The sequence below is a fragment of the Panicum hallii genome, chromosome 2 (genome assembly GCF_002211085.1).
Source record: "Panicum hallii strain FIL2 chromosome 2, PHallii_v3.1, whole genome shotgun sequence".
In the NCBI taxonomy this organism is placed as follows: domain Eukaryota; kingdom Viridiplantae; phylum Streptophyta; class Magnoliopsida; order Poales; family Poaceae; genus Panicum; species Panicum hallii.
The window spans coordinates 43,416,769-43,427,651 of record NC_038043.1 but is presented as its reverse complement, the minus strand read 5'-3'; the positions used below and the strand labels follow the sequence as shown (position 1 = coordinate 43,427,651).

Sequence of the window (10,883 nt, the reverse complement as noted above, 5' to 3'; positions counted from 1 at the left end):
CCTATACCTTAGGAACAAATTGCTCAGAGCATGCACATACGCACCAGATAGTTTCCCTGATCCATCTATCCACGCATGTGCCAGACAAGCACAGCAGCAAGCTAGCCATGCGTGCCTTGTGAGAGCTATGCTTGCAGGCTGACAGCTCAGTCTACTGGTTAGAACCAATGCAAGGTCATCCCACATGGCCAAGTGAAAAATCCTTCGCCTCTCTCACCTATAAATGCCCCCTTCCCCTGCTGTCATACACCACACATCCTGATCTACACACCATACAAGTTTGTAACCGATCGAGCGGCTTCTCTGGGGCGACATGAGAAGGAAAGCCATGCTCACAGTGGGGGGGAAGAAGAAAGGCCGGGGGGCGTTGCTGGTGAGCAGGAGGCCGTTGCAGCACATGGTGCTGAGGAGGCTCAGGGAGCTGAAGAAGATCGTTCCGGACGCCCAGGACGCCGATGTGGACGTGCTGCTCCGGCGGACGGCTGACTACATCTGCATCCTCGAGCTCAAGGTGACCGTCCTGCGGAGGCTCTCGACCATCTACGGGGTGTGAATTGGTTGGGAACATCACCCACCTTCTTCGCCGCACCGCCGGCACCTTCGTCGTCGCGGTCCACTGCGACGTTGGCGCACGGTTAGAGAGAGGTTTTTGAGCTGAAAAGTTGTTGCAATTGTACATTCAAGTAGAGGAGGGGAGAACATTTCTTGCCTGCTCATCTCTTGTGCCTCCTATACGTGTGGTACGTGTGGGGATTAGTTTGGCATGCACCCTATATGTGTGGTACATTTGGGAATTAGTTTGGCAGGTGAACCATCCATTGTTGGGGTCACGGGAGTTGGCTAGAAGAACAAGGATCCCTGGCCGGGTTGGTTGTAAGCAGTTTATGGAATTGTTTTTGTTCAGTTTTCCTTTTTCAAAGATCTCATGAGTGAAATAATCATTTCTCAAGTGATGAACTTTTTGGATATACTGATTTCAGTCTACATTTACCAAGCTATGAAAATGCATGGAGTTTGTTTTTGTGTGGGATTCGATCGGATGAATGATGGGGTTACTACCCTCGAACTGTTGAAAAGAACGATTCAATGCTTAAGAGCGCATATATACCTGCAAAAGCCTCTGCGCAAGAGACTGTCTGTGAAGAACAAGCTGATCTGAGGGCTCTGGAAATGGAGGCAGTTAACCTTCTGCATACAGTACTGATCGCTTTGGATATCATCACTCATCTGCTGTTTACTGTAGAAAGAAAATTAATAAAGTGAGACTTGTCATGTTTGCTGTTGCAACTAACTCAAAGATGATGAATAATGACATGGATCGTATTTCAGCCAAGGACCATTCCTCCAACTATATATGGGATTCAAACCCTTGTTGTTTTTAACAGTGGAAGATATGCGCTAGCGTGACATCAAGACACGATATAGTGACATCATGTTGATGGCAGAAGTAACATGCAGGACAGATCTTACCTTAGTACAATCCTACTTCTGAAGCGCTAAGCATCCAGTTCCTGGAGACCCCTCAAACTTTTGCACCTGCGGCAAGGAAGTCACCGTTGTCTAGCCCTGGTCCAGATCATCAGCAACCACTGTCCACTTGCTACTCAACAATAAATTCTAACTTTCCGTTCAACACATCGAAAATTCGGTTCTGAAAGCAAAATGCAATAATAGAATTGCAGACATGCTAAATACATTTTGACTCAAGAAAGAACTAGTACATGAGTCCAGTAGCCTCTAATAGCACGCAGTGTGAAGTAACAAAGTCAATATAATAAAATGATGAAACGCTGAAGACAACTAACATTAGAAATAAAGAAAGTAAGCTAAGATACTGAGCAGCAGAAAGCTTTTCTTCTCTTCTTAATGACAGCTAATACCAATAACTTGTCGGTTGTCAATGTACTATTCATGCTGGCTTTATATAGGCATAGTTGCGACTTCTCTAATGAAACATATGAAACAAATCTCACACATACCAAGAGTGTTTTTCTATTCTTCAACTAAGTAGCAACAACTTTTCAGTGACATGTTGAACATAAGGTAGGATACTTTGAAGTTTTCTAGTCTTGCCTGTTTCAATGATTATTTTTTTTCTGACTTAAACAGAATGGAAAGCAAGACAATAGATTTGCAGAAATAATGTTGTAGCCTGCTGCTATTTTCGTACCTATACATGTGCTGCGACTGCACCTTTGTTTTCTATATTGTTCCAGCATATATTACATGCCTGTGTCTAAACACCTCAGCCACGCCTCCGATCCTGGTAAACAACAGCCCTTTCAAGCGCCGGGTTGGGCCGGTGAGGCCGAACGGCGAGGCGCGAGTCGCGGCGTCGGGAGCTGCTGGAAGAGGCTTTGGCTTTTTTTTTTTAAGAAACCGGGTTTATCATTCACATAAAAACTGATAGTTTACATCCCATCTTACAAAAACAATCTGAAAAAGAAATAAATTACATCCAGGTCCTTGCAAGATTCAACCGGTCATCCTCATCGCCATGAAGCCGACCACCTTTCCGACGAAGGAAACCAAGCTTTCAGTGGCACCATAAGCAGCACATCGGAGACACCAACGCGCCTTGTAACCGTTGAACGAACAGGCCGAGCAAGATGGCCGGCGGCCATCACATCGCCGGAGAGTAAGTGATCTGACGCCTCGAGCACCGACGACCCCAGCTCGCCAGATGACGAGTTACCCCGAAGGGGAAGTAAACCACCGGAAGAGATGGGAAGAAAAAACCAACCCGATTTCACAATTTGGTAGAAAACACACCTCCCATCACCGCCGTCCGCATCGCTTGAAAGGTACTCGCCGACCGCCAAGACGAAGCAATCCACGACGCAACCTTCCGCACAACTAACAGAGATGAAAAGGAGGAACAAAAGCTTTACCTCGCCATCGTCGCAGTAGACGCCAACGCCGACGAGGAAGAATCCTACCTCACCATGGTGAACCTACATGGGAGGGATTATTTGGAGGCTAAACTAGGTACTTAGGGCTAAATATATACAAACATCCGGTACATTCGTCTTCTCCTCCCCCTCCGGCGCCGACGAGGTCACCAGAGGGGAGGGGGAAGCGCCGGAATCAGGCCGGAGCCGAGCTTTCGCCTTCCGCCGCCACTCTGTCCTGTAGCGAAGGGAAAGGAAGGGAAGGAACGGGAAGCGGCCTCTAGAAGAGGCTTTTGGCTCTGCGGGCTGTGGGAGTTGGGCTTCGATTGGCTGACATGGGCTCGGTTCTCGTTTTGCATGACCCGTATAGAAATGAGAGATAGGATTCGGCCCAGTCAGAAATCAGGAGGCATCTGCGGCGAGGCAACCCAAATGAAAGCAAATGCAAGTGACATTCTATTTTCTCACGTATCATGGTATGCCCCCCTGAAAAAAAAACGAATCATGGTATGTATTCTCCCTCCTATTTTCCACATTATATATTTTTCTCATGTATCGTAGTATGTATATAGTTTACACAGTATACATATTTTTTGAAAGAAAAGAAAAAGGGAAATTGGAACAGCAAATTTAATACCCAGGAACCAACCAACCACCAACCACGCACCCTGACGATGAAGAAGAAGATGACAGACTTGGAAGTCAGAACGAACACAAAGGGGAAGGTAGCATAGCCATGCCGTGCCGTTTCGGTCCGGCCCGTCCAACAAACAAGCTGGTGCCCGACCCGAGCCGGCGGATCATGCGGGCCGGAGGCCGTGCCTGAGCGCGGCCTCCCAGACGACGTCGATGCGGTCGACGTCGATGGCGCCCACCTCGTGGTGCGCGTAGCCCTCGAGGAAGTGCACGACGCCGCCGGCGTGGCACGCGTGCACGACCCCGCGCTCCAGCGAGTACTCGCAGTTGCCGAGGCCCTGCACGTCCTTGGGCAGCCGCATGGCGGCGAGCTTGCCGTAGGTGCAGTCCCGGCGGAAGCCGATGATGGGCGGCACCACGAACTGGTGGAAGTGCGTGCCCGGCGGCGCCCACCGCTGCTCCCGCGGCGACAGCCACTTGCCCACGATCCACGTCCGGCAGTGCTGCGCCGACCGGTACTTGGTCACCTGCACCAGGTACTGCTGGAACTCCGCCGGCGCCTCCTTCTGGATCTTCTGGAACCGCTCCGTCGACAGCGTCATCATCTGCATGCGAATATATCAGAGCACGCAGCAGGTGCAAGCGTACGTGTTCGTGATCAGTTGCGTCGGTCGATGGAACGAAATCCCTGTCACGCACTACACACATCACGGCAACCAGATCATGCACGTACCATGACGCGGACCCTCTTCTTGCAGAGGTAGAGCGCGATGGCCCGGCCGAGCTTGGAGGTGGCGCCGGTCATGAACACCTCCGACGTGCCCTTGGGGATCTCGTTCAGGATCACCGCCGCCGTCAGCGTGTTGCCGTGGACGACGCGCACGCGCAGGTCCGGGTGCTTGTTCACGAACAGCGTGCCGCCGCCGTTCAGCGCCTCGTTCTGCGTCATAACCGAACACCGCTTCAGCTTAGCATACCTCCAGCTCCAGTTGAAGGAATTTGTTGTGCTACTGACAATGATGGCACAAAACCAACCAACCACGAGTAGTTACCTTGTTGAGAGCTGCCAGGCTGAGGACCTTGACGCCCATCTTGTCGGCCCTCAGGATGGCGAGCTCGATCTGCTTGTTGATGCCGTCCTTGGCAAACGGCAGGAAGTACTGCAGGCAGACATGGCGTTTTCACGATTTCATCTCATCAGAACGACGCCCTTCCAAATCAGAAGTTCGTAACACGGACCTGGAAGCCGTATCTCGGTACGGCCCACATCTGGTGCAGGCGACCGCGCAGGTTGTAGCAGGAGATGACGAAGGTCTTGGACCAGACCCACATGGCGAGCATGACGAGGAAGGCGAAGGGCCACATGGGCAGCAGGAAGAGATGCACGGAGAAGGGCGTGGACGCGAAGGTGCGCAGCACGAAGGGCACGTGCAGCGACTGCATCACGTCCACCACGTGCGCCAGGAACACGAAGTCCGGCACCTCGTCCACCCCTGCAGTCGCGTCAGGCCGGGTCAGAGTCTCGTCTCGTCAGGATCGACTCGATCGTCGGGCAACAACCGTCGGCGTCGGGACGCATCGGCGCGGCCGCCGGAGGAGCGTTGCCCGTTGCGGGTTTAACTTAGTTCCCGTCCGTCCCCGCTCGCTCACGTAACCGAACCTGCTGTGACGTGGCAGCTACTGCTAGCTTGCCAGTGGCGGCGGCGACCTCGCCATGCTGTGCCATGCCAGCCCCGCCGCACGGGCGGCGACACCTGGACGACACGGCCCAGCGCACGTCGCTGGTCCGGCAGTTGGCCGCTGCTTGCTGCCAACAGGGGGGCATCGTCACCATCCATTCCAATCCAACCACGTCGCCCCCGAAAGTCGCGCGTGCTCGCCGGCCGGCCGGCGCCACCCGCCAACACACGCCAGGTCCAGCGACGGGACAGCAGGGAATCGAGGCTGCTAGCGCGCAGGTGGCGGTGGCGGCGACGGCGACGAGGAGGGGACGCCCGTCACCAGGCTGCTAGCGCCTTGAATGCGGCGGATGGCGCATCCCATCCGCCGGACATTGACCGGGGATTATTGGGTTGAAGCGCGCGCCACGCGGTGGGTGGACCACCGTCTCTTGGCCGGAGGGCGAGCCCGTGTCCCTCTCGGCGCGCGCTGTCCTCCACGGATTTGGCCATCGAGTGGCTTTCTCCGGCGAGGAATCGATCGAGGGGCTGCGTCGCGCAATCATGAGGAGCTACTAGCTCCGAGAGAATTTCCATTCTTCTACGAACAGCGTGCTCACCTCGAACCAGAAGCTTCTGCTCCTTTGTGGTGAGAAAGCGAGTACTAGTCGTATTCGAGCCTAGCTGCCCGTGTTCGTCGTGCCATCCTTTCTACTAGCTGCGTACAATGGCTTTGATTCTGGGTAATACTGAGACACAGATTGAGAAACATTATTGTCTATGTCTAGCGCATATATAGCTGACGTGGCTCCGTTGGGGATACATGCCCTAAGCTCCAACGGCCGCGTTGAAATCGCCAGCTAACGTCACATTTTTTATTTCCTCTCATCGAACGTGCCGATCAGCTGACGGTTTCGCACAGCCGTTGGGACAGCCTAACAGATGGCTCCCAACCGTCTAAGCTACAGTGTAGGTCCCTTTACGTCGTCTACAGCATTTGCAGCTTCGTATGCAGTCCATTGTTTGAAGGCCGTCGCGGGTTGGTGCGGCAACCCCTACTCGTCTCCTTTTAGATAATGCCTCTAGAGCCTAGAGGGGAGGTCCAAACCTCTCGAACTCATGTACGAGTAGCTAGTTTGGTGACATGTCACATGCAAGACGCACACGCACAAAAAAGTAAAAGAGAGAGGTAATTATGGAGAGCTAGCTAGGTAGCACGCGGCGTAGTGTCCGTACCTGCGCTCGTCTGCTCCTGCATCTCCCACGACCGGGCGTCGAGCGTGCCGCCCAGCAGATCAAACAACGGCATGAACAGGCAGAAGTTGGCCTCCCTCTTGGTGTGGTGGATCGCGTGGTACCTGCACGCAAACTGTATCAGCGCCTGTACCAGCTCCCCCTCCGATCCGGAGGAAACCCTCGGCACAATCAGTTGCAAACAGGAAGGAAAAGAAAAGAAGCTGCAGCGATCGATCAGCACAATGCGTGCGTGCGTCCAGTTATCTTTCAGCACGTGATTCCAGAGAACCATCAGGTGCATTCCCAAAAGCAACGAGGGGCAATGGTGGTTAGGAGGCTGGCGGCTGTTGCTGGGCCGATCGCTAGCTAAAGCGAGCTGCGTGAGCTGCCTGTCCGGTACCGTACAGGTTCATGTACGTCTCAAGCGGTTGCCTGGCTGACAGCTGCGTCTCGTCGCATACGCTGGTCGCTAAGCTAGCTAGGAGTGCTCCATACGCATGTTCGTTCTTCTCCAGTAGACAGAGCCCTTTTGCATTGACGACAGAAGCACAATTCGGTCACTGACAGCGAGTTCAGGGCCGAACAAGGAGGATTAACGCGTGTGTGCGGTTGTACGTGCGTGTCAGCTAGTGGCACCGGCCGGCCTGCATAGCTGCTGCATGCGGTGCACGCATCGAGTGCAATCGCCATCGATCGAGATTTTTCCCCCCCTTGCATAGGGCTCAAGCTATGGGCTATCAGTTGCAACCATCGGACGAAGGCGGAAGAATCAGATCGTGCGCACGGTAAAGAAGCGGCGGCGGAGATGATACTGGGAGAAGAGGGAGTAGTGACACGTACGTCGGGGTGTAGATAAGGTATCTGAGGACCGGGATCGCATGGAAGGGCTTGCTGGGGAAGACCTCGACGTTGCAGTGGCCCATGGCGCGGAGGGCATCGAACGCCAGCGCGTAGCCGAAGGCCAGCGCCACGGAGCCGCACCCCGTGGCGCACGCGGCCGCCAGGGGCAGCGCCATGAGCGCGCCAAGCACCATGCTCTCCAGCGGGGTCGCCAGCCCGGCTGCAGTATATCGTATACCATATCAGATGATGATCAGGAGCCATACCGATCGATCGCCGGCACGGTTGCGCCGCTCGCCATGTCGGTCGCGATCGATGGATGCGAGAGCAGAGGCAGGTACCTGTGAATGGCTGGGGCACCTTGCTGGAGTGGTGCAGCGAGTGGTAGCGGGCGTAGAGGCGCCCGCTGGCGTGGAAGGCCCGGTGCGCCGCGTAGAAAAGCGGCTCGGTGGCCGCGACGTGGGCGAGGAGCGCGACGGCCAACCCGCGGGCGTCCCAGAGCGGGAGGTGGCGCAGAGAAGGGAACGCGTACAACGCCGTGGCCGCCATCAGGACCTGCAGGATCAAGAAGTTGTCCCTGCATGCGCACGGCCGTCTCCGATTGTTTAGCGCGGCGAAAGAAAAATGATCCGGCGTTGCAGCGGACAGATTGGGATTCCTTTCCTACGACGTACGTACCAGTCCCACTCCCTGTCGATCTGCTCGAAGTCGACGCCGTCGCGGACGACGCGGCGCCGGCGCGTGGCGAAGAGCATGTTGCTGAAGGAGCTCCAGAGCTGATAGGTGAGCGCCCGGAGGCCGAACAGCACGAGCAGGAGGAGGACCCACCGATCGGGGCTCGCCGCCTCCCACGCCCGCGACGCAGCCGCCTTGCCGACCAGCGGCCCGTACAGCACGTACTGCAAGCAAAGAGGAGGACGAGCCCATCAATCGGCATGGCTCAAGCGCATGCAGCGTACGGCGTCGTCGTCGCGATTGCACCCCTGGAGAACAGGAGAAGGAATCGAACAGGCGGGTCGGGCGTACCTTGTAGAAGCCGAGGTTGTCCCACGGCCAGGAAGCCAGGAACGCGGCACCCATGTCGGCCCTGTTCCTCTCAGCTCACCCCGGCGCCCTCCTCTGTTCCGCTCTGGCGCAGAGTCGACCTGCTGCCGGAGGGAGCTAAGCAAGCTCGAGGAGCCGTGAGGTTTATTTGGAAGGCGTGCGACCAGGCCAGGCCAGGTGGTCGGTTCTGTTTCAGAGGAGATTCAAGCTGAGCATGCAGTGGTGGTCTGAAATTCAGCAATCAGGCCTGCAAAAAGGTGGAGGCGAACGCTGTTGCTCTGCTCGTCCTTGCTTGGGTGTCTGGGTCATGCGCGCTGCCTCGCCGCCGTGGCTTTATACATGTAACGTGGTCGCCACGGGAGGCAAGTGGGGGCAGCAGGCAGGAAGGACGAGGCGAGGACCGCTGCAGCATCCCCCAGTCCAGCCGGCCCACCGGCCTCGGCTCCCCACCCCCACCTAGCTGGAGTTACGGCGCCGGGCTCCACCGGCCGGGAACCCAACGGGATCGCGACGGTGGCGTGTCAAATCCTGGGATGACGGGAGACGGGCGCGCGCGGGAGGAGGCGCCATGAAATGGAGGACATCCTGCCGGGTAACGGAAGTGGCACGAGATGGCGCCGTGCTAGTACGAAAGGCGGCCGCTTTTCAGTTCCCAAATCGGCAAAGCCCAACCAGCGTACGCGCGCCCAAGAAGAAGAGGCGGCGGCGGCGGCTTGGGGCGGTTGCAACGGTCGCGCGCACGCGACTCCCGTGCACAGGCAGCCGCGGCGCGCGCGGTCGGTGCCGTCGCCGCGCGGTGCGAGCAGCCCGTACGCCGTTGAGGTGTGGGCGGTCGTCGTCCGACCCGTGGTCTGTGCACGTGCAGGCGCCACGTGCGGCTGAGGGGCTGGTGAGGGAGGAGGAGGAGGAGGAGGAGGAGGCTGAGAAGCGCAATCGCTCACCCGCCGGGCGGTCGGTCGGGGTCGGCTGGGGCGGCCGTGGTTGCATGCAGCATTCGCCGGCATTAATTCGGCCCGCAGGCAGGCAGGCGGGCGGACGGGTGGAGAGAAGAACTGGAGGAGCCAGGCCAGCCGCCCAGCGGGCACCGGTGGCGGGTCGCGGCCGCGCGGGTGCACAAGTCCTCCATCTGGTCGCATCTGCATTGAAGGCGCGGGCGCTGGGCGCGGAGCTTTCCAGCATTACCAGTGGGCAGCGCCGGCCGCTTGAGCAGGGCGCCAGGGCCCCTGTCCCTGCTGCTGACGTCGGGGACGGACACGGGCGGGCCTCACATCCTGGCGCACGGCGCCGCGGGCGCGGTCGCCGTGCCTTCACGGACACGCCTGGTCGGCGGACGTTCTCGCCGCCTGTACGTGCCCGCCGGGTACAGGAGTGTGCCGGACCAAAGGACGACGGCGAAAAAGTCGGACGCATCATGCGGGGCACCGGCAGCGCCTCCGATCTCGCGTTGCCTTGCTGCTCCATGAGACTTTTTTTCCCCTTAGGTTGAATTGTGAGCGACCCTGCTCTGCTTAGCGATGGCTATTGCCGATGACTTGTTTCCCTCCAGGTCGAATGGTGACCGAAACATTTCCTTCTCGTCTCGAGTAGCATGACAGGAACCCATCTCCCAAAATTATGTTAAGAAAAATGTCGTCCATGCATGATTGGGTCCGGCTGCACGCAAACGCAACCTGTATTCCTGTAATAATGATTTGTCGAGTCAAACAATTGCTAGTAGGATGGTGGCGTCAGAATCCTGTGCGTTATTTGTATATGTTCTATACTTGTGGAGGGGCGCGGTTTCTGTCCGCGATCAACCGCCCTGAAAAGAGCGCAGAACCACCTCGCATTACTCGTCGCGCGTCTCGCAGCGGCCTCGGCGCGACGCCGCTAGCGCTGCTGCTGCTGGCACCGCCAGCGCCGCGCTTTTATTGCGTGGGGGATCGCTACGTTCACCGGCGCGCTTCGCTCTCCGTGGCTTTTCGCAGCCCAATAATTTCCACGCGCGGGCGCGGCCACGAGCGTACCGATCGACGGGACGCGCCGTGGGGCGGGCGGCCGGCCGGCCGGCGCACGGCGCGGGCAGCGACGGACGACGGGTGGGGCGTTGCGCGTCGTTGGCGCGATGGGATGCGTGGCTGCGCGCGCGTTCTGCTGCGGTGCGTCGTTGGGGCGTAGGAGCGGCCGGGGCTTTCGACGACGACGACTTGGGTGTCTGCGACAGGGACGACGATGGGTCTCGAGGAAGCCCAGAATCAAGAAATCTGCGGGCCGAGCGTGCACGGGTCCCGCGGACCGCACCCATCAAGCGCCCGACCTGCAACAACCCAACAGCAAGCCCAGATCGGATTCCGGCGAATGACCGGCCGCGTGCGCCCTCCCAGCGGCCCGAGTGCGGCCGAAATGCTCAGCAACGTCAGCGGTGTTAAAACTAGAAAGTAGAGATAGAAAGGAGAGAGTATAATGGAATGAATAAATAATTTATTAATTGATTGGATGAACAGTGTGATTATATATTTATACATGGTGAAAGGGATATGTTCTTTTGAATATGTCCCTTGGGGGTTTATGCCTCTTCGTGAAAGGTCGTACGTATCTA

At 57.1% G+C, this 10,883-nt stretch overlaps 2 protein-coding genes across 2 annotated transcripts; one reads left to right on the top strand and one right to left on the bottom strand.

Annotated features, from left to right (window-relative positions):
* On the top strand, nt 1–616 carry LOC112880292. The gene has a single exon (XM_025944841.1). The coding sequence runs from the start codon at nt 314–316 to the stop codon at nt 551–553; it is 240 nt and encodes a 79-aa protein (XP_025800626.1). The 5' UTR covers nt 1–313; the 3' UTR covers nt 554–616.
* A 2,772-nt stretch (nt 617–3,388) lies between these two features.
* On the bottom strand, nt 3,389–9,170 carry LOC112880291 (protein ECERIFERUM 3-like). The gene is made up of 9 exons (XM_025944840.1): nt 8,288–9,170; nt 7,940–8,160; nt 7,603–7,838; nt 7,262–7,481; nt 6,422–6,543; nt 4,767–5,020; nt 4,580–4,687; nt 4,261–4,467; nt 3,389–4,132 (listed from the first exon to the last, which is right to left on the bottom strand). Exons 1-9 carry the CDS (start codon nt 8,339–8,341, stop codon nt 3,692–3,694), a joined length of 1,863 nt encoding a protein of 620 aa, XP_025800625.1. The 5' UTR covers nt 8,342–9,170; the 3' UTR covers nt 3,389–3,691.
* Nucleotides 9,171–10,883: the final 1,713 nt, after the last annotated feature.

Excerpts from the sequence above, each read along its gene's own strand:
- LOC112880291 (XM_025944840.1), bottom strand. The coding sequence starts at position 8,341 with ATGGGTGCCGCGTTCCTGGCTTCCTGGCCGTGGGACAACCTCGGCTTC. Across the intron at positions 6,544-7,261 it reads TACCTTATCTACACCCCGAC|GTACCACGCGATCCACCACA; the intron begins GTACGTGTCACT and ends GTTTGCGTGCAG. Across the intron at positions 4,688-4,766 it reads TACCGAGATACGGCTTCCAG|TACTTCCTGCCGTTTGCCAA; the intron begins GTCCGTGTTACG and ends GTCTGCCTGCAG.
- LOC112880292 (XM_025944841.1), top strand. The coding sequence starts at position 314 with ATGAGAAGGAAAGCCATGCTCACAGTGGGGGGGAAGAAGAAAGGCCGG.